The 24,268-nt window shown below is 36.1% G+C and overlaps 1 protein-coding gene across 1 annotated transcript in view; it reads left to right on the top strand.

Annotated features, from left to right (window-relative positions):
* vwc2 (von Willebrand factor C domain containing 2) overlaps positions 1-11,453 on the top strand; it is a 49,460-nt gene extending 38,007 nt beyond the window's left edge. Inside the window, exon 4 of the mRNA XM_073834171.1 lies at positions 10,495-11,453. Within this exon, the coding sequence (XP_073690272.1) occupies positions 10,495-10,646 (152 nt within the window). The 3' untranslated portion in view covers positions 10,647-11,453. The remainder of the gene's footprint in view (positions 1-10,494) is intronic.
* The last annotated feature ends 12,815 nt before the right edge of the window (positions 11,454-24,268 follow it).

Genomic DNA, 24,268 nt, shown 5'->3' on the forward strand with positions numbered 1-24,268 from the left:
AGAAGACCATAAGTCATCTTCATTGTCCAGATGAACATTTGAAAAAGCCAAGCGGGCTTTTGTGTGCCTTATCTGGAGAAGTGGTGTCCTCCTTGGTCTGCGTCCGTGGAACCCAGCGGTGTGCAGTGTCTGTTGGACTGTCTGCCTTGAGATGTTGCCACCAGCAGAGCCCAGATTCATCAGGATGGCCTTGGTGGTGATCCTTGGATTCTTTTTTACCTCTCTCACTATCCTCCTGGCCAGCACAGGTGTCACTTTTGGTTTCCGACCACGTCCTCTGAGATTTTTCACAGTGTGGAACATCTTGTATTTTTTAATAATACTTTGCACTGTAGCCGCTGGAACTTCAAAACATTTAGATATGGTCTTATAGCCCTTTCCTGAGCAGCCACAATGCACAGTTGCAGGTCCTCAGTGAGCTCCTTTGTCTTAGCCATGACTGTCCACAAACCAACAGCAGAGAGCTTCTGTTCTTCAACTGTTGAGTTGATTAAAACAGCTGTTCCCAATGAATCAGGGTAATGAGGATGCTTTAGAACAGCTTGGACTATTTGGAATGGTACAGAACTTTGGATTTTCCCATAGACTGTGACAGTTTGCAAAGGGTATGAATAATTTTGGACATGCCACTTTTTGTTCAAATGTAAATAAAAACTGAGAAATATTTTTTTCCAAAATGATGCCTCTTGTACATCGTCTTATCTTTTGGGAGAAGCCTGTGTCATTTCTGGTCAAAAAAAACTTGCTGGTTGAATAAAAGTAACTTTAAGTCAGAATTTGCCGGGGGTATGAATAATTTCAGGCTTGACTGTAGGTATTTGGATGACTGAGGATAAACATTATTCCACTATGTATTATTTTACAGAAATCATACAAAACTAGAGTGTACTTTATGTTCCGCTTTAAGTAAGAACTAACAAACAGCAGGTGCAACCATACCCTGTTCCATACGGCATAGCGTGTGACTTATTATGCGAATGTTGAAATCGTTCATTAATGTTTCAGTGGAGTCCATCCTCCAGCACGTCCAGAATAAAATGTACCCCTGCAAATCCGCATTCGCCTTCTCCATCCATTCCAGCTCAGTCATCATTTCAACAAAAGTAAGTAAATTTAGTGGCATTTATAATGCATACATACTAAAGAACTGCATTAGAGGCCTTTCCTTTTGCTTATTCTCAGAGCAGTGTGAGCTATGATCCCGGCTCTTTCTTTCTCTTTCAGAGAGCATCAGCTCTAATGAGCTTTAAAAGATCATGTCATTTTCAGGATCCAAGCTTTCCTTTCCTCCTCTTTTGCTTTTTATCTCAATTACCACTGTACCATGGGGAACGCAATTCATCTCTGAATGTACCAAAGTCTTTAATGGTGCTCTCTCTTGAATTTAGCCTCTACAGCAGCGCTTTGATAGGCGGCGAGGATAAGGGTCTGCTCAGCGTGATTAAACACTCCTCACCACTGCCAAAAATGCAGCAAGCGTACTGCTCAACTGCTGTTTTGTTTGTTGCTGTGTACTGAACACAATTATCTTCCTCCTGATCCTCTTCTTCTTCCTTTTTAACTTTCTCTACCCCCTCTCTGTGTACCAGTGATCACATATAATGTGACAATACATGATCATGTTCTGTTAACCATACATGGCAGCAGTATTAAAGCACATACAGTACACAGCCATAGGGTGATTTGAGATACAACCCATCAGGATGAATCAGCTTTTACTTCCACAGTCTTGATATTTGGGGGCAGGAATCTGAAGTGTTTGCTCTGAAATGATTATAAATATGGATTGGATGACGTCTTGACAGAATTGGCCAAGTATTCAAGATGATTGATGCGCCCGCATTCTTTTTATGTAGTCTTCCATCTTCTATGATAATGTCTTTTAGAGGCTGAATACCAATTCATCCTTGTTTGGCCAATGTTAAAAAAAGGGGGAAATTGAAGCTGTGCCTAGGTAGCATTTCTCTTTAATGGCGTAATTGCATTTGTATTTTGTTAGCTTGACAAAGCCATTATTATTATATTAATATCTTAGCGCAACTCCTCCTCCAAGTCTACAAGCTACATCCACCAAATTCAGCATAGTCCTGTAGCCTGGCAGTTTCCAATAGCTGGAGAGTAACTTCCACCTGAAAAATTCTGACTATAAAAGCCATTTTACACAGCATGTTCTCGGTTTATTATCAACGGGATGGAGGAAGCCGGAGCCGTATCCTGCTGATGTGCACACCATACGTGATCATGTTTTTCATCTTTTGCGGCTGCTGCATACATTTAGCTCTTGTATGTAGCTCCCTGTAGAATAGCTATAGATGTACTAAATCGATTCCTTGATTTTCTATATAGTGGCAATCACTGTAATAGAGAGTAGTTGAATGAGTGAGTGACTTTGGGCAGCAAATGTTCACACCCAATGTTTTATGGAGAACAAAATATGGGATGAGAAAAACATTCGTAGTACAAAAATTAAACAATGCAAATATTACAAATAACATTAAAAAGTGCCTAAATCACTCCGTTTTTCTAAAGAAACATTGTACAAAAGCGACACCAGCAGGTAAAGTTACAGCAGAAGTTCACATCTCTCTCATCTCCCCTGAGCCCATTGAGTTTTAACAGACCCCCTAAAGCGTGCAATGAGTTGGTTGGGGGGTAATTGAGAATGAATGGGGAAAGTCACATGTGAGGAGGCAATGCTTCCATTGTGATATGATTGGATATGACTGATTTTGTTCGGCTGTGATTGGTTCATGCACTAAATCCCGCCGTGTTTTTGTGCGTGTTCATGATCGCGAATCAGTTGGAATAAACAATATAATGGTGTTAATGGGAAGACTAACTCACACACTTAGATATAACCACTTTGTTAAGTAAGTGATAATGTAAATCCAGCCAGTTGTTATCGCAGAATAAAGCCTGACAGGCTTATCAGCAGTCCGTTGGCTTTATTTTGCGATTAACAATTGGCTGGATGTATATTATACCACTTATTACAGGGCTTCTTGCCACAAAAGTAAATAATTAGACATAGTTGAAATATTTAAACACAAAGTTTCAGTGAAGAAAGGTGAGGAAGCTGCAAGTTCAAACTAGACGGACATTTAAGGGATAATGTGCAGTCATAGCACTTATTACACAAGAAACCACAGAAAATAATTATGGTGATAAAAGATATTAATTTAAGACAAAAAGGTTTTAAAATCTTACCAGTTTGTTAGTTATCTTATAATCCATTATAGTGTACAAAACAATCGTCACAGCAGCTGTGTTTGTATGAAACGAGAGAGGTAGTCCGAGGGAGTCCGTGATAAAAAAATCTGAAAATCTGAGATCTGAGGGTGCAAAAAAAAATCTAAATATTAAGAAAATCCAAATAAAGTTCTTAAGTTTTGATATATTTACGGTAGAATATGTACAAAATACCTTAATGAAACACGATCTTTACTTAATATCCTAATGATTTTTGGCTTAAAAGAACAAATGATTTTGACCTATACAATGTATTTTTGGCTATTGCTACAAGTATACCCATTCTACTTAAAGGAACACTCCACTTTTTTTGGAAATAGGCTCATTCTCCAACTCCCCCTGAGTTAATAAGTTGAGTTTTACCATTTTGAGTGTTCCTTTAAGACTGGTTTAGTGATTCAGGGTCACATATTGTTTAAATTGTTACTGCCTAGAGTTTTGAAATAAATGTAAAGTGCTTAAAAACAACTTGATGAGATTCATACATGGCTTTAATGAATATAAAAAAATGTTTTCCTTTTTTTGATAGTGTTGGGACACAAGTTTACATTTGATTTTACAAAAAAAAACAATATCTTATTATTTTATCTGGGGCTTGTCAGTAAAGAGATAACGTGTGGCAGCTTACTGTCAAAATGCTCAGTAGCTCAGGCGATACAGAGTTGCACTTGAGTGATGAAGCGCTAGGTTTAGGTAGGTTTAGGGGTGGGTTTGGTGTAGCTGCAATACCGTACCTCAAGCAACGTAATAAAAAACCTATCACGATCACGTATTAAACGTGTCTTTTAGCGCCACTCTCTGGACATTTCACTCTGAAACTGCTGCGAAACATGCAGTAAGATACATAATTACGGTTGCAGAAATGTATAAAGAGGCACGTCATTTCATGAGCCTTGGCTGGGAATTTCAATTGAAACTAAAAACTTGTAAAAACACCGTCAACACTTACCCTTGTTTTACTTTGTTGTCTGTCTCTGCACATTTTGGCTTGCAATTCTGTAACTTCTTCTGCTCAGCCTGCTACAGTAGCCACGCCCCAAGCTCTTCCCATTGGTTGAGCTGTAAAGAGATTGACAGATATGAGTGGATCGCTCTAAATGTTTTGATGGTTCCTGAGGGACTCAATGTTTATCCTTTTGTGGGAGATAAACTTATGAGTCATGACTGGCATACTTATAGAAGCCAATAAAGACCTTTTTCTCTCAAAATTGCATGATATAAACTCACAATTGTGAGAAATAAAGTCAGAATTGTGAGATAAAAATTCACAATTAAGACTTTTTCTCGCAAATGTGAGTTTGTATCTCGTAATTCTGAATTTTCTCACAATTATGACTTTTTTTCTCACAATTTTTTTTGCAATTCTATTTTTCTCAGAATTGTGTGATATAAACTAGCAGTTGCAAGTTATAAAGTCAGAATTGCAAGATAAAAACTCACAATTCTGACTTTTTTCTCAAAATTGCGTGATATAAACTCACAATTATGATTTTTTTTCTCAAAATTGCGTGATATAAACTCACAATTGTGAGAAATAAAGTCAGAATTGTGAGATAAAAATTCACAATTATGACTTTTTCTTGCAAATGCGAGTTTGTATCTCGTAATTCTGAATTTTCTGTTTTTCTTGCAATTTTATTTTTCTCAAATTTGCGTGATATAAACTCACAATTGTGACTTTTTCTCAGAATTGCGTGATATAAACTCGCAGTTGTAAGTTATAAAGTCAGAATTGCACGATAAAAACTCACAATTCTGACTTTTTTCTCAAAATTGCATGATATAAACTCACAATTGTGAGAAATAAAGTCACAATTATGACTTTTTTTGTATCTCAGAATTGCAATCGCAATTGCAAAAAATAAAGTCAAAATTGATGATTGAGATAAAAACTTGAGACTGTACAAATTGCACAAATTTGTATTTCGCAACTAAATTTTCTCGCAGTTCTTTTTTAGTGCAAATCTGACTATTTTCTCACAATTCTTTCTTTCTTGCAATTCTGACTTTTTATCTAAAATTTTGTGATATAAACTCGCAATTGCAAGAAATAAAGTCAGAATTGTGAGATAAAAACTAGAGTTTGTACAAATTGCACAAGTTCTTTTTTTTGTGCAATTCTGACTATTTTCTCACAATTCTTTCTTGCAATTCTGACTTTTTTTTCTCTGAATTCTAAGATATAAACTTGGGAGTTTTTACAGAGTCTAATCTGAGGGGGGGAAAGATTGATATGTTCTGAATTCTTACTTAACTTGCAGTTGCGAATTTATTTCTCAGAATTGTGACTTGTAATTACGGTTGCAGAAATGTACATAGAGGCATGTAATTTCATGAGCCTTGGTTGGACATCTCGATTGAAACCAAAATCTTGTAAAAACATCGTCAACACTTACCCTTGTTTTACTTTGTTGTCTGTCTCTGCACATTTTGGCTTGCAATTCTGTAACTTCTTCTGCTCAGCCTGCTACAGTAGCCACGCGGCACGCCCCAAGCTCTTCCCATTGGTTGAGCTGTAAAGAGATTGACAGATATGAGTGGATCGCTCTAAATGTTTTGATGGTTCCTGGGGGACTCAATGTTTATCCTTTTGTGGGAGATAAACTTATGAGTCATGACTGGCATACTTATAGAAGCCAATGAACTGGGTAAGAGAATGCATTTTGACATAAACGTCACCTTTGACTTCATTAGCTACATTTACATGCAGCACAGAATGCAGTATTTACATATTCTAGCATGGGGCTAAAGCAGTATCATACCCTGTTTCACACCCCCTATTATTTATATGGCAAATGAATGCAAAGCTCGCTGCCCATCGTGTTCTGTTTAAAATGCCATTAATTCCTGCTAGAGCTTTCAAGCTGTGTTCACCAAACTCAGCACAGTACTTCAGGCTGTTCTGACTTAGTAGGCTTTATTTCCCGAATTGATCAGACTTGATTGTCCCGTAGTGAAAAGCCTTCCTTCCATCCATCCATTCGTTCAAGCTAGAAACTATTTAAACATTTCAGGCAAGGATTTGTCTAGCCAGTGTCCGAGTTTGTCGTGACAAATTTACTTTTTTCAGTTAACGTATGCCTCAGAATGTGACAAGCCATTTAGTGTTTGTCCTGATGAGTCATTTTAGACCTGCATGGTCCAGTGCATGATGTGGCATAGCAGTACCAATCTATAAAAAGCTGGAAAGCTGGCTGTACTTGGATGTTTTCTTTTCTGCTTTGTTCATGGTCCTTTTGCCTTCACAGTAATAATAGTACAGTTAACACCAGACAGATCATTCCCCATGAACACAACGCCTTTTTTCTGTCACAAGCCTTGATATTTTATATGTCAGTTTTTATTTCTGTTTGCCAGCATGTTGGTTTCATCAGTTTTAACAGCTATTTCTAGAAACCAGCTTTGGTTTTTTTTCTCTAGCAAGTCCTCAAAAGCATTATAGCTCGATTCAGGTTTAAACACATAAGTTTTTGTATAAATTTTTTACATTTTGAAAGAGCACTTGCATAAGAGTAGTTAAAAATGTATGCAATGGAAGAGCTTTATAGATTAGCACACTAAAAGTTTGAGTCTGCACTTTGGGTTTAATAAATGTTTATGGTGCACCGAGAGCTCAGCAATTACTTCTCTATGAAGTTATGATACAGTCATGTTTTATGGAAGGCCTGATATTGAACTGTGCTCTACAGTGTGAACATCTTTAGAGGTGCTATTGTCATTTGAAACATTTCTCAACATTGGGATAAAGACTGATTGCCATCTGTGGGTTCAGTAAGGAATGCTGTCAAGATGCCAAGGCAAAATGTCCCTGCCTCGATGACGCGCGCTGCATCAGGGATCCACACTGCAACTAGAATTGTCACAAATGCGGCAAAGAAACGTACAGGGACAATTTAAAATCTAGTCACAATTGGTGACAAGTGGGAAAGCTTTGTGTGCATCTATATTCAGGTTTGTCAGATACCATCTTGTGCATGCCAGTGTTGAATGCAAATGAAAAATGACTCTTGTGAACAGGTTGTCTGTAATGAATCATTTGAAGTAACAGATTCAGAAGTTAACAATTTGAATCAGATTCAGTGACTTATTTAGGCTCCCTCACTGAACTTGCAAGTCATTTTCATGTCCAATTCAAAATAAGCCAAGAATCATTTATTGGAAGCTGCACCCAGATAGCAAATCTCTCTATTCGCTTTTTTTTTATTATTAATCTAATACCATCTTGTGCATACCAGTGCTGAATACCAATGAAAAATGACTCTCATGATTGTTTAAAAGACAATGTGTAATTAAAGATACTGTACATAATCACAACAGAAAATTGTTGAATAAATGAATAATGTGTTCTTATGCAATATCTGACATATTTCTACTTTTTTTTCAAATTATTATTATTATATACTATATATATATATATATTATATACTATATATATATATATATATATATATATATATATATATATATATATATATATTATATATTATAAATTGTTCAAAATGTCCAATTATACAGTTGCATCAGCTGTAAGTTGATTCAATGTTGAGTCATTATTTCCATGTGTCAAAGCATCAAATTGTAACAAATTGTAAAATTTATACAAAATACAGCTAGAATAACACCCTAGTTTATAGAATTTAAATAATCATAATTTATATACAAAAGTCTCCCTTCATCAGAGCTATAGCAGATTGAACTTAAGTGTTTCTGAACAACCATCTCTGTCAAGTGATTTTGTAATTTATCAACTGAAAAATCATTTGCCTCTTAAATATTCATATTTTTGTTGGTTTGGTATGGAAGCCCGTTTCCGCCACTAAACTAAAAAAAAAGTTAAAAAAGTTAATTGCAACTTTTTATAACACAATTCAGACTTTTAATCTTGCAATTCTGACTTTTTTCAGAATTGCGTAATACAAACCCGTAATTCTTACTTTTTTATTGTAATTGTGAGATAAAAACGTATAATTCTGACTTTTTTCTCAGAATTGCCTGATATAAACTTGTAGTTGCGAATAATAAAGACTTTTTTCTCGCAAAATTGCATGACATAAACTCACAATTGTGAGAAATAAAGTCAGAATTGTGAGATAAAAATTCACAATTATGACTTTTTCTCGCAAATGCGAGTTTGTATCTTGTAATTCTATTTTACTCAAAATTGCGTGATATGAACTCACAATTATGACTTTTTTTCTCAGAATTGCGTGATCACAATTGTGAGAAATAAAATCAGAATTGTGAGAAAAATTCACAATTATGACTAAAATATAATCTAAACTTGTGAGATATAAACTAGCAATTGAGAGAAATAGTCAGAATTATCTGAGAACTATCTCACAATGCTATTTTGACTTTTTTTTCTCAGAATTGTGTGATATAAACTAGCAATTGAGAGAAATAAATTCAGAATTGTGAGGTAAAAACTCTCAAATGCGAGTTTGATTTCGCAATTCAAAATTTTCTAACAATTCTTTTTTGCAATTCTCACTATTTTCTCACAATTCTTTCTTTCTTGCAATTCTGACTTATCTAAAATTGCATGATATAAACTCGCAATAGCGAGAAATAACGTCAGAATTGTAATTTCTCAGAATTGCATAATACAAATTTGCAGTTCTGACTTTTTTCTCAGAATTGCGTGATATAAACTCGAAGTTGCGAGTTATAAATGCATGAGTTATGAGATGAAAACTCGCAATTATGACTTTTGCAATTCTTTCTCACATCTTTTTTTTGCAATTCTGACTTTGCTCAATTCTGATTTTTTCTCACAATTCTTTATTTCTTACAATTCTGACTTTTTATCTAAAATTATGTGATATAAACTCACAAGTCAGAATTGTGAGATAAAACTTGCAATTCTACATTTTCACGCAATTCTTTTTTTGCAATTTTGATTTTTTTCAAACAATTCTCTTTCTTGCAACTCTGACTTTTTATCTAAAATTGCATGATATAAACTCGCAATTGCAAGAAATAAAGTCAGAATTGTGAGATAAAAACTTGAGTTTGTTCAAATTGTACAAATTTATATTTCGCAAATCTAAATTTGATCACAATTCTTTTTTTTGCAATTCTGACTATTTTCTCACAATTCTTTCTTGCAATTCTGACTTTTTCTCACAATTCTTTCTTTCTTGCAATTCTGACTTTTTTATCTAAAATTGCATGATATAAACTTATATCTAATACTAATAGTCAGAATTGTGAGATAAAAACTTCAGTTTGTAGAAATTGTACAAATTTGTATTTCGCAAATCTAAATTTTCTGGCAATTTTTCTTTTTTTTTTGCAATTCTGACTATTTTCTCACAATTCTTTCTTTCTCGTAATTCTGACTTTTTCTCACAATTCTTTCTTTCTTGCAATTCTGACTTTTTTATCTAAAATTGCATGATATAAACTTATATCTAATACTAATAGTCAGAATTGTGAGATAAAAACTTCAGTTTGTAGAAATTGTACAAATTTGTATTTCGCAAATCAAAATTTTCTCGCAATTCTTTTTTTTTTGCAATTCTGACTGTTTTCTCACAGTTCTTTCTTTCTTGCAATTCTGACTTTTTATCTAAAATTGCATGATATAAACTCGCAATTGTGAGAAATAAAGTCAGAATTGGTGAGATAAAAACTAGAGTTTGTAAAAATTGTACAAATTTGTATTTCGCAACTTTAAATTTGATCACAATCCTTTTTTTTTTTTTTTGCGCAATTCTGACTATTTTCTCACAATTCTGACTTTTTTTTTCCTCAGATTTGTGAGATATAAACTTGGGAGTTCTTATAAAGTCCAATTCTGAGGGGGGGAAAGACTGATATGTTCTCAGAATTGTGACTTTAAATCTCAGAATTCAGATTTTTTTTTCTCCCAACTGTGAGTTTATATCACACAATACTGACTTTACAACTCGCCCCTGGGAGTTTGTGTCATGCAATTCTGAGAAAAAAAAATTACAGAATTGTGAGATAAAAAGTTGCAATTACCCTTTTTTACTCAGTGGCAGAAACAAGCTTCTATAGTCTGGAGCCTCGTAAATGCAGGAAAAGAACTGACTTGGGTCATAGCGTGGTGCTTTGATTGACTGCTAACTTGAAAACATCATGAAACTTACATGAGGTCAGTTGTCATAATTTCAGCTTGATCCGTGACAGTTACTGCCACTCAAAACCAGTTTCTTGCAGTTGGCAAGATCTCGACAGGCTTTCTCTCAGTTTGATTCAGCTTCTCCCGTCTGTACACAGGGCCAAACTGTTATGCGGACACAGCGGTAATCCCGGCCGGCCGAGAGGTTAAGATTGACGAATGCACCATCTGCTACTGCACGTACGAGGAGGGCACCTGGCGTATCGAGCGGCAGGCCACCTGCAGCAAGAACGAGTGCCAGCCGAGCTAAGGCTCGAGACCTTCAGCCTTCAACCCGGACAGCTGCGGAGATCTGGATCACCCGTCCCAGCTGTGGTCTGTACGGGCTCAGCACGGCAGCCCCGAGCCTCACACGCAGCCAAGACACCGGCACTGCGTGCCGTTACATCGGTCGGTCATTTGCGACCGTTCATGACTATGAACTCAGAGTGTCCTGTAGCATGCAGCGGACGGGCCAATTAACCTGGGAACAAGGCCAAGGGCCAGAGAGCAAAACGCTACTTTCCTCTCGCTACCATGGAGCCTCTGAGTTGGCATCGAGTCATGAGTGATGAGATTCATACGTTAGTGTTACATGTATAGTCTTAGGAGGCATGGAGTCGAATTCAACTATATTAATACTTCAAGTTTGTATTGAGATTTATAACTCATATAAAGGATATTTATTTATGTATGTGCTGGTTCAACGATTATGATTGGATTTACAGTGAAATGATATTTTTTTATAGCCACTGTATTTTGATATGCTGTAACGTTTTAATACCGGATCGACTTCAGTCCGTCTTATTAGAATGTATAACGCACCTACAGCTGTCAATGTGTCTGGAGGAAACGTTTCGTCAAAGACTGTCAGGAGTGACACATAACATCCAACACAACGTCAGGATAGTCAACAGAGCAGAATGGATTCGGTCTCCATTCAAGGAAATCAAAAATGGGAAAAAAAAGCTGCTTGCGGATGTTTGCATTAATGTTAAGTCTCTATTGTGCTCTCATCTGAGGTCCGTTTTGCTAAGACGTGTTTCTATGTGTTCGTGTTTTCATGTTCCAAATAAATCGTTACACTGTGCACGCTTGTTTGCGAGTTAGATGCTGATGTGAGGTCGGCTAAGGTTAGTTACCATTTTTAAATGCAGGGCCATGCTTGAAATGTCAAGTAAAAACATGAAAAATAGCACAGATTTCATGAGGAATATTGAACCAGGAGGAGTGTCTGATCGAGTGGGCGCTCCAATAACTGGATGGTTTAAATTTAGCTGTGTCAATAAAGACCTCTGTATTAGCATTTTACTTTCAAGCCACTTAACCCCAGGTCTTCTGTTCTTGCAGTCAGTGTACTAAATTGTAGTGTAAATAGGGTGAAAAGCTGTGTTATTTTAGTATCATTGAGATACTATTACTGTTTTTATTAATATTTTGAATTTGTTGCTGTTTTTGTATTTTCCCTTTTTCAAAAATATAAAAACTGCAAATGTTTTTGGTAAAACTTTAGTTTAGGGACTAATTCTCACTATTAACTAGTTGCTTATTAGCATGCATATTAACTGTGACAACTGTTTTCCGAACTAAAGTTTTTTGTTTTTTTTTTTATAATACAGTAATGCTTTCGATTAGGGAACACTATTCACTAAGTAGTTATTATTAAAGGAATAGTTCACTCCAGAATAAAATTTTCCTGTAATTTACGCACCCCCATGTCATCCAAGATGTTCATGTCTTTCTTTTTTCAGTCAGAAAGAAATTAAAGTTTTGAGGAAAACGTTTCAGGATTTTTCTCCATATAGTGGACTTCAATGGGGATCAGAAGGTTGAAGGTCCAAATTGCAGTTTCAATGCAGCTTTAATGAGCTCTACATGATAAAGGTCTTATCTAGTGAAACAATTGGTTGGAGGAGAAAAAGAGATGAGAAGAGTTTTTCGCCCTAGACCAAGACCAGCATGTGCGGTTAACAAGTGTATAAATGGTAATTTCTTTAGAAAATAACCAATCGTTTCACTAGATAAGACCCTACTTCCTCGTCTGGGATCATTTAGAGCTCTTTGGAGCTGCATTTAAACTGCATTTTGGAAGTTCAAACCCGGGGGCATTATAGATATCCATTATATGGAGAGAAATCCATAATTTCTTTATGACTGAAGAAAGAAAGACATGAACATCTTGGATGACAAGGGGATAAGTACATTATCTGTAAATTTCTGTTCTGGAAGTGAACTACTCCTTTAATACAAGACCATATTTCAGATCCCTTAACCCTACTCTGTACCTAAACATAACTACTACAACAACTACCTTACTTACTATAAATGTTTAAGAGAAAACTATTAGTTAACACTGAATGTGTTCCCTAATCTAAAGTGTTAACATCTATACAGAATATGTTTTTTATTTTAGTTTTAGTTATTTTAGTACATCAAGTTTATGGCTGATGTGTGTTTTATTTCAAGTAACAAGAATGTTTTGGTCACACTTCAGTTTCGGACAATTCTTACTATTAACTAACTATTACCTATGAGTTTAGTCTCAGTAAACACCTAATTTGCTTCTCATTAATAGTTAGTAAGGTACAGTAGTTGTTAAATTTAGGTATGGGGTAGGATTACGGGATCTAAATGATAAGAATAAGGCATTAATATGTGCTTTACAAGTACTAATTAACAACCAATATGACAGAATAGTGCCAAAACTGATTGATTATTTTTTCCTCACATGTCTCACCTTCAGTAACAATTAATCAAAACGGATTCAGGAGTCAAATGTCACCCATGGTTACATGTATAGTGTGTCAGTCTCCGATTGCAAGCTATAGTGCTACTGAAGCATGTCTTTACCTTTCTGGACCTTGAATGTGGTAATTACTTTGCTGCCTATGCAGGGTCAGAAAGCTCTCGGATTTCATCAAAAATATCTTAATTTGTGTTGCAAAGATGAACGAAGGTCTTATGGGTTTGGAATGACATAAAAGTGAGCAATTAATAACAGAATTATTCATTTTTTGTTGAACTAACCCTTTAACTTTAATAACCCTGGTGAAAAGCTCCTGCAGAATGGCAATATAAACTAGTCATATAAAAATTGGGACTGAAGCTCTGGAAAATGTGACTCTACAGTTGTTACGTACAGCTGGAGCAATTTCTTCATGATCTAAACCTTTGAAATAACTTTTGTTGGTATGACCTAGATTCTGCAATATTAAATATTTTTGCCTTGATTAAAGCCAGTTCTTTTAAATTTTACCACATGAGGCACATTTTTAGGTTACCTGACAAAATATGTTTTACAGTGAGAGCAGAAGTGTACAAATACTGTGAATCATACCCAGCTCTGATTTGCTTATTTTAATCAAACTCCCACCCTGGGGAAACTGTCTTGTTGAACTTCATCACGCTGAAGAAAGAACAGAAGCTAAAGGAAACGGTAAGGAATATCATAGTGCACTGCAGTATTTCTCATTTTTGAGACCTTACACTCTTAAAAATAATGGTTTAAAAAGAGTGTTTTTGCAGTGATGCCATAGAAGACCCATTTTTGGTTCCCCAAAGAACCTTTCAGTGAACAGTTCCCAAAAGAACCATTTTTAAAGAACATTCTAAATATATAAAGAACCTTTTCTGCATTTGAAAGGTTTGAAGTTCTTCAAGGAACCATCCATGCCAATAGAGAACCTTTATTTTTAAGAGTGTAGAGAAGATAAAAACAACAGCTTTCTTGATGCGCATGTAGGATAATGATCACAGCTAATGAAGTTAGTTCATGTATACTATGCACATTTATGTCTTCCCAGTTTTGGTCTCAGAGCATCAAATAATGAGACGATGAAGTGCTGGGCTACTCCAGGACCACTGGACTGAGACACACTAATCTAGATGATTCAGTCAGCTCAAACACCTCCCACTGATGGAAATGTGAGATACATGTAAGATGCGTCTGTACTTGAACAATAAGCAACTGCTCATGAAATCAATACGTGACTGAACCGGCAGCCAATACAGACTTTAAAGGATGCCTGTGATGTGCTGACGAGATGGAGTACAAGTGAGCTGCTGAATTCTGAATATACTGTAGAAGCTTGATAGATTTAGCAGGTAAGCCAACAAATAATGCATTACAATAATCAATCCAGGAAGTAACAAATGCATGAACAAGCTTTTTAGCATCAGGCAATGTAAGGAAAAGCCTAATTCTAGCGATGTTTCCAAAGTGTTGGAATGCAGATTTTGTGATATTCTTAATATATGAATCTAAAGTCAGATGGTTGTCAAAAAGTACATAGGTTACAAGTAATGAAACTACAGTACTATTGTACATAATCAAATTAAAACTGCTCCCTTTATGGATAACTGCTGGTGTGTTGAAACGTATTTTATGAGGTGGCAGTTCATACAAATTCGGTCAACCTCACTGGTACGTTTTTGTACGATTTGTCTAGACCCCAGTGACGGGTCGGTTTAGTAAAGTCATACAAATTCGTACGAATTAGCCACCTCGTAAAATATGTACAAACTGGCATGAAATCGGGTTGGGTGTGCCAATGAGAAAAACCTCTGTCTTCAGTTTAAAAAAATGATGGTGCATCCAAATTTTTATTTTCAGCGCACACTCGTTTAGAGGTGACACTGATATCGGACTTAGAGCTGATAAATCTGAGTATCATCAGTATAAAAGTGGTACCCTAAGACAAAGTTTCTAAAAATTTTGCTCAAAGGAATCACAAAAATGCTCAATTATAAAGGACCCAAAACAGATCCCTGAGGAACACCATGACAGACCTTTCCAATGTTTGATTTTGTTGTTTCCCAAGACAATAAACTGGGAACAATCAGTAAGGTAGGATTTTTATATTACTAAATAGCTTTAATGAACTATATGGGCCATTCTACCAATTGGTCCAAAGTCAGAGTTGGAAACATCTTGAAAAAAAAGGTGTCTTTTGTTTATGTGGGTTTCGGGTTTCACCCGAAGTACTAATTAGTTATAATTATACATTTTTTAAATTTGCCACTATATAAGTTTTGCTCATTCGTCAGTAAGATTTTTTTACTCATTTAAAACACAATTAAATTTCATATGCTTTAATAATAGACAGAATAATCATGTTGTTTGAAGTGTTGTTACGCTGAATGACAATGTAACATTATTTCAACCATATTTTGACATTTTATTCTCCAAAAACTTAATTGAAACCTTAAAAGTCGACACTTTACTTAACATTTAATGTGCTTCCTATGGACATAAAATCACTTTTGTAAATTTCTTTTGATGTGGACATCTTAACGTCTTTGACCCATGTATGCAAATTGTATAATATCCAAGGTTTACATTTCTAGTGCATCTATTCTATCTGCAGTTAATTCTCATATAGTATTTTCAGAGTTTTGGAGTATTTGTCCTCTCCCCAAATTTGTCACTACTAAAACACAATAACAATTTAATTAGAAGGGTTATATTGACCTAATTAAGATTTTGCTTACATTTACATTGTAAATATATATATATAAAAAAAATTCAGAGGTAAATCAATAATAATTAAAATTTTAACAATATTTCAAGTGTAATTGATCAGATATGTTGAGCATTTTTTGAAATCATACTGATTTAAAAGTTAAGGATTCATTAGTTTGAATATACATTAAACCAAAAAATATCATAACATCTTAGATGATAATTCAGTATACTTTATATTTGACAAACCATCCCATGTTTCGGTAGTGACATCACATTTTCGGCAGTGACAGTAATGCTTTGGTAGCGACCACATCACATTACAGAATTTTAACTTAAAAACTAAAACACTAAAACATACTGTGTATATACAAACTGTACTAACATTTTCCCCAAATATGAGGATTATGTGTTCCCCTTTGTCACAACCGAAACAATGACAACATGTATTTTAGTGACAGTCTTATGGGATAACACCCCAAAAAAATAAAGATGTCACTACCAATTTTTATTTTCCAAAATAGCTTAGTTACCGAATTTGTTGTCTGTTTTAGCTTTATTTCAATTTTAGTTCAGTTTTACCAAACAATAACACTGTTTTAGACACTAACTGGCTTTTCTTCATTAGTATGCACCGTGTTCTTAAAACTGACCTTTAATGGGCATGTCTACCATTTGATTAAGGTCAATATTTTCCATTAAAGGTCAGAATTAAAAACAAGTGCACAAATGACTCGTGTTTTTAGAAGACGTTTATCTCCAGTAATTTCTGTAGGGACAGTTCAAGTGTTAACGCACAGTGACTGCTGTGATTTATTTGCTCTAAACAAAACAAATCAGTGTTAAAAACGCTGATTATTAATTTACCGCGAGAGACGCAAAGTGAAGTTGACAATTTCATGTGACAGGATCATATGTGCCAACATCAGGTGTGATATCAAAGACGCACATGCTGAATCTTGCATCAAAGTAATTCAATCAGATCCCTCCCCCCATATGGCAGCTCTTAAACGCAGTTGGGTTTGATGTCAAGAGCTCTGGCGCTAACTGAAAGCTACAAAGAGCATAACACGGGTTAGCGGAGTAGATTATACCGTATTCAATTTTATTCCGTTGCCACTTCAGTGCATTGAGCAAACTCTCAACAAACAAACAGCAAGTCTATCTTCAGGATTTTCTTCAGCAGCTTCATTTACGATTACGTTTTAGAGAAACGGCAATTAGTTTTTGGGATTAAAGATGAGGGTTTATATTGAGAGGTTTATATTTCCCTCATGATGTTTTATCAGCAGTTAATAATGTGTCCAATCAATTAAAAGAGCATAAAATTACACAACATAATTACAGGCAGATTATGAAAAACGGAGCAGAATTACGCGTCTTAAAAGAAAGTGTTACTGGATTTTACAGAAACGAGTGTTCGTTTGAGAAGTTGTTTCATATGTTTACTGTGCACCACTGTTTCTAAACCAGGGTTGCCAGACAACCGGTGCATCCCTCCTGTAGCAAAACGTGCCTTCGGGCAAGACTGGGGGATTCTGGGAAAATGAAGCCAGATGCGTGCGCATACATGACAGTAGAGCTGATCACCCCCCGGCATCTCCCTGTGCTTCAATCTATCTCTTTCTTTATCTCTGATCACCTCCAATGTCTCCTTTTCCCTCTCGACATCTCGGCTGTGGGGCTCAATGGATTTGGAATCATGGATTTCTTCATGCATCCTTTTGTAAAGTCTGACACCCTGCTGGTTGTACACAATTGCCATTAAAGTGACTCTTTCCCACAGTATCGCTAACTCCTCTTTGGCTTTTGTACCCATCTATCAGATGAGAATACTTTCTTTGATATTTCCCTGTTCAGTTGACCTTTAAACGAGCTCTTATCATTGGATAAAAGATCTACTCTGCTGTATATATATCCCATTCTATTTTTAAAAGAAAACAGCCCTTTTCTGATAGTTTCAGCTCTATTTGGTCTTACTAGTAGAGCTCAATTATTAAATCTAACTCTAATGACTACACAGTCGAGGGTAGCCTGAATTAGTTTGCCCCTTTGAAATGGAATTCCCCAAGTGTCTTAATACCAGCAACTCCGTCTGTCTTCAAAGGGAACTTTTAATGAGGGAATCTGTTACACAAACTAAAACCGATTACCCCGTGCTGCATCTAAAATTTACCCTAATATACAAACGTCCCCTGGTCATTCAAATGGTAGTAAATGCTTCTCCCTTAACAGGCAGTGACATTCATTTCTGGCTTGTAGCCAGATTACTTCATACATGGCTAATACCCCATTAAACATGTCTGTCAATCTGTGCTGATTTCCTCCAGACCAAGTTCATTCTCACTGGCTGAAATCTAAAGGAGTTTCTGACACAGAAAGCACAAACCGCTGTGCGAAATGATTAATTGAGTGATTTTGTCAGTAATTGTGTTTGTGTAAGGTATAAAATGAACAATAAGCGTTCGGCTGTGTTTCATTAGCAACATGTCCACATCACTTTGAAACAGATAAAGAGGAAATTTCACACTCTGATTTCTGGCCTTCTTACGGCCTCTACACACAGCACTACAAATGACAATTAAATGATAGCAGCGTCTCAAAATTAAACACAGCACCCAATTTATTAAGCTATGTGATTGTTCATAATGAAAGCGAAACATGCAGAAATTTAAATACAAATCACCAGCTCATGAGCAAAATAATGTTTCAGCTCAAGGAATAATGTCTTATCGGAGAAAGTCCAATAATATCACAATAAAGAGGGGTTTTATACTGAATATTAGCTTGACTGTGGTTTAGATGAGTTATATATTCATCAAAAACTTCAAAAGTTTACATACACTTGATTCTTAATTAATACTGTGTTGTTATCTGAATGATCCAGAGCGTGTTTTTTGTTTAGTGATAGTTGAGTACCTTGTTTGTCCTGAACATCTAAACTGCCTGCTGTTCTTCAGAAAAATCCCTTAGGTCCCACAAATTCTTTGGTTTTGCAGCATTTCTGTGTATTTGAACCCTTTCCAACAATGACTGTATGGTTTTGAGATCCATCTTCTCACACTGAGGACAACTGAGGGACTCATATGCAGCTATTACAGAAGGTTCAAATGCTCACTGATGCTTCAGAATGAAACACAATGCATTAAGAGCCGGGGGGTGAAAACTTTTTGAACGTGAAGATCAGGGTAAATTTAGCTTACTTTGTCTTCTATTAAGTAATTGTCTTATTAAGTATCTTCTGAAGGGCAGTACTGAATGAAAAAATATGATATTTAGGCAAAATAAGAAAAATGTAAACATCTTCATTCTGTTCAAAAGTTTTCACCCCGACTCTTAATGCATCGTTTTTCCTTCTAGAGCATCAGTGAGCGTTTGAACCTTCTGTAATAGTTGCATATGATTCCCTCAGTTGTCCTCACATTCTCAAATTCTTTTTAAACCAATAACTACCATTTCTATCCATTAGTGTGACATAATGTCCTATGGTGTGGCACATAAAAGAACCAAAGATTTGTTTGTTTTTTTAATAGATATAATCATCACTCAAAACAAAGTTTGTCTTGTCGTCAAAGTTTGAATTAAAAAAATGTATTTGTTCATCGTAACTTCATATTAAATAAATAGCACTACATGACAATAAGTGTTGAACACTGAAGACAATTCCCTCTCAAGCTATTTGTATTTAATTGAGTTTTTTTTTCTCCGAATTTTTGCTGTCACACCATAGGACAAATTCACCGTTCAGTTCAACATCAGACTTCACACTGCATAAATGTACAGTATTGCATTTCTTCTTCAAAAATGGTCTTTGACAAACAAAGCACTTTTACTGCCTATTTGTCAACTATCCATTTACATTTTTTGGCACACCAGGGTGACTAGGAGCATGAAATTGTCCAGCCATGACTTCCTGTTCCACAGGATTATAAATATGAGGAACACAACAGCCAAATTCCCTTAATCATCCATCACAAGGAGTAAAAGCAAAGAGTATAGTTCTGATGCGCACAACAAGATTGTTGAGCTTCACAAAAAGTAAGAAAATAACTGTAAAAAAAAAAATTATAACTATATAATTATAAATGATAAATTCCCATTTCGACCATCAGGGCAGAAGTTTCAATCAACTAAAGATGTTGCAAAGCTGTCTGGAAGAGAACATGTGTTTATATTGTCTTTATGTTTGAGCGGCCAAAGACTCTTCAATGGTCGCAGCTTGGAGAACTGCAGAGTCATGGGGTCAGAAAGCCTAAAACAATATCAAACAGCCCCTACATCACCACATGTTGTTCAGGAGTATTTCATAAAAAAATCCTCTTTGCTCACCCAAAAACAAACTCCAGCATTTTCAGTTGTCAGACACGACTGGAGCTTCAAACGCGACTGGCTTCTATGGCCAGATGAAACTAAAAAAAAGAGCTTTTTGGCAGCAAACCCACCAGATGGTTTTGGTGCAAACAGGGAAAAAAGTACTCCATGTCCATGATTAAATATACAGCTAGATCTTTAATGTTGTGCATCTGTTTTTCGGATGGAGGTCCTGGACATTTTGTTCAGATACATGGCATCATGAATTCTATCAAATACCTGACTGCCTCTGTTAGAAATCTTATAATGGGCCACGGTTGGATCTTCCATCAGGACAATGATCTAAAACAAACATCAAAATCAACACAGAAATGTGTCACTGAGCACAAAATGAAGCATCTGCCATAGCCATCCCAGTTTGCTGACCTGAACTCTATAGAAAATGTGGGGTGAACTGAAGAGAAGAAGCATCAACATGGAAGGAATGCTGAAGGAATCGTCTCTGATCTTTGGTCAGGTGTTCTCCAAACTCATCAGGCGTTATAGAAGAAAACTCAGAGCTGTTGACGTTGCAATAATTGGGTGCCAATAATTGTGGCCAACGTGAACTAGAAAAAAACATTTATTTCATTATGAGTTTCCCCCCCAATTTCCATTGTTTTACTTCAATGATAGGTTAGAATTTTGTACATATTTTAAATAAAAGATCAAAAAATGAACACTGCAGATTTATGCCGCGTTCCAGGCAACCCGTTACTCGTGTTTTTCCAACCTTCTACCAGTGAAAGTGCACCCGAACGGCAGTCAAACCCGTGACTTCCCACTCGTGAACTCGTACTAGATCGATGTACTCCCAGTTACGAGTTCTGACGTGACATAGCCCACAAAAACACTATGTCAGCACCTACGGGTGCGGTGTTTGTGCAAGTGGTACACAGTGAAAAAATAGACTTTAGGACAATATAACATTGCAAACAAACGCAGCATTATTTTCACACCCACCTTTGCTCATATTTGCCAAGAGTGCCAACATTAGTGGATTAGTGGCAACACTGTGTATTTTTTTTAAAAACAGTTTTCTCTAAGAACCATTTGTATTAAACCAAGCCAACCAAGTAAAATACTGATCATTGAAAGCAACACATAAATAAATATGATCTATAAAAAATAATGTAACAGGGGGTTGAACAATAAAAATAATTTCTTACCAGTATTTATAAAGCAGAATGACATGTTCTAATATGTATTTTATTTATATATTACTATTAATGTTTATTGTGAATTTTACACCATTCTTCCCCCCGAGAAGACAATTTGAATACCAATTATAAATTAATCATTTATTTTTGACATTTTATGAAATACTTTTCTCTGAACCCCCTAAGAAGACCAATAAGTACAGAGCACCACTGCACCTGATAACCTAACCTGATGTCTTTTTATTATTTGTTCAACTTTTGAATCTTATTTAAAGAAGAAGTTCCAGAACAAAAATGTACAGATAATTTAGGGGGGTCCTTGTCATCCAAGATGTTCGTGTTTTTTCTTCTTCAGTTGTAAAGAATTTAAGTTTTTTGAGGAAAACATTTCAGGATTTCTCTCCATATAATGGACTTATATGGTGCCCCGAGTTTCAATGTCCAAAATGTAATTTAAATTCAGCTTCAAAGGGCTCTAAACGATCCCAGCCAAGTAAGATGGCTCTTATCTAGAAAAACGATTGGTTATTTTCTAAAAAAAAAATGTCAATTTTATACTTTTTAAACTCAAATGCTCGTCTTGTCTAGCTCTGCATCAACTCTTGTGTATTCCAGTCGAAAAAACTCCCATCTCATTTTCTTCTCCAACTTAAAAAATCATCCTTCTTCCTCATCTGGGATCGTTTAGAGTCCTTTTAAGCTGCATTTAAACTGCATTTTGGAAGTTCAAACTCTAGGGCACCATAGAAGTCCACTATATGGAGAGAAATCCTGAAATGTTTTCTTTAAAAAACTATTTCTTCACGATTGAAAAAAGAAAGACATGAACATCTTGGATGACAAGGAGGTGAGTAAATTATCTTTACATTTTTGTTCTTCTCCTTTAACTGTATAGCAAAGTGACCAGGGAACATTTCTAGCTCAGTGGCCACTTTATATTTCTTCCAGGTCAAATAAATTCCAGGTCATATTCAGTTCTGTGTATTCTGACCACGGTAACCATGTGACGAGCGATTGTATAACATTCTGTCATACTACTCTACATTTAGTCATCAGATTAACTCACGGCACCCTCGTTCCCCTCAAACTAAAGCTCATCTGCGATGACACGATGCTGCTGCTCTCGCGGTCCCTCCTCAGGCTTGTTTACTCTGGTCCAGTTTTCGACAGCAAAACTAGTGCAAGCAAGCAATTAGCAGAAGAAGATGAACGATAAAACAAGAATAGCGAGCAGCCCCCTCTGTTTGTCAAAACAAACACAGCACGATTGAGGCGACGACCTGCTAGTCTCTCTTGACACGAGAGGTATTATTTCACTTCACACAGTAGAAAAAAATAGGGCCATTTTTGTGGACAGCTACAGCTGGGAACAGGCAGCCAGAAAAAAACAAAAACAAAAAAAACAGAGACACTATACTGTACTGGAAAGTCACCAGTGAAATCGATATGCCTGGTTTCAACAGAGAATCCGATTTACTCTGGTCCAGTAGCGCCAGCTGTGTGTCTGTGCTTGTCATCAGGCTGTTGTCAGCAGCCCGCAGCACAAGCGGCAGACGGAAACGCTGCATTAAGAAGGTGTGATGTGGTCCAAGATGAGGTGATATGCCTAACACCTTCTCAAAAACACCTCTACCTCAATCATCCTCCACTTCACAGCTCACGTCTGAAGAGATAGTACAAGAGAAGACATGCCAGTCCCTCGATTAAAAGCAAAGAGTGGAAACAGATGAATATTGGCTATCTGTTTTCGTAAGTTGTGCCAACCACCTGTTGCGTCTCCCTGTGAGTGTGTTATTGATTGGCTCGCGTGTGGTTGGAGGGGAAGCGAGTGATTGGGGGAGAAGGCTAATCCTGCTCATCCTCTTTTTCGCCGGAGTTAGCGTGCTGGGGGAGATGCCTCGTCTCCTCTCTTCACCGCTGTGACCTGAATACAGAGCGTGTCTTGGTTCAGCCTGGAAGAGCATTGTTTTGATACGGATGTCTGCATAACTAGATGTCAAGCTGTCTGAGCGTGAGGTCATGTTAACATTAAGAAAAACCACTCTGTTCTCTTTGCTTCAAGGAATGTTAAAATCCAGGTATTTGGGTGTCTTTTTTCCTCCTTAGGATGGGCAAATTCTTGCAAACAGGGACCCTGTAAGGTTATCTGATGCAAGCTACTGAAAACAGAGACATTCTGTTCTCATGGTGAAACTTAAGAGATTAACTCGCCCCAAAATAATCATTCAGTCATCATTTACTTACCCTCATGTCCTTCCAAAGTCCTATGACTTAATTTTTTAGTGCTGTACTGGTTTCTCTTTTTCATCTTAATACTAATAACGTGGTTCCAAAAGCATTTCAAAAATGGTTCAGAAGGCTTGTGTGCTGTACTCAAAGTTTTCTGAAGGCATTTAATAGCTATGAGTGAAGAACAAACTGAAAATCAGTCATTTTCTATTCCTTAAGTTGTTTATAAATCAATACGATTCATGAACCATTCAGAGTGGATTTGTGAGAGGAATCCACACATTCATAGAAAAGATTCAACTCAAAAAATGATTAATTTACAAATTTGGCAACACTACTTCTCTTTTACTGAACAAGTCTTTTAATAGGAAATAATGTGATTGGGAATTTCACATGAGGGTGAAAAATGTCATTATTCACTAATTATCTTCCCTCCAAAGGACTTTTAGGTTGTTGGTGAATCAGTCTGATACATTAAAGGTGCTGTATATGATATTGACAGAGGTTGTAATGAGCTCTGCAGGCTAAATTCAAAGTATCCACTTTATTTTTCCCTTAAGAGTGGGGGCGGCCATTTGTAAATTTTATGGCTCTGGCTTTCTCTCTTATCCGCATCCAGCTATTTTTAGCTGTACAAAACAGCTTGTTTTACTGCTTGATATTGCAAACTGGTGTCTAACGATTTTATTTTAA

Source organism: Garra rufa, chromosome 2 (assembly GCF_049309525.1).
Source record: "Garra rufa chromosome 2, GarRuf1.0, whole genome shotgun sequence".
Lineage (NCBI taxonomy): Eukaryota > Metazoa > Chordata > Actinopteri > Cypriniformes > Cyprinidae > Garra > Garra rufa.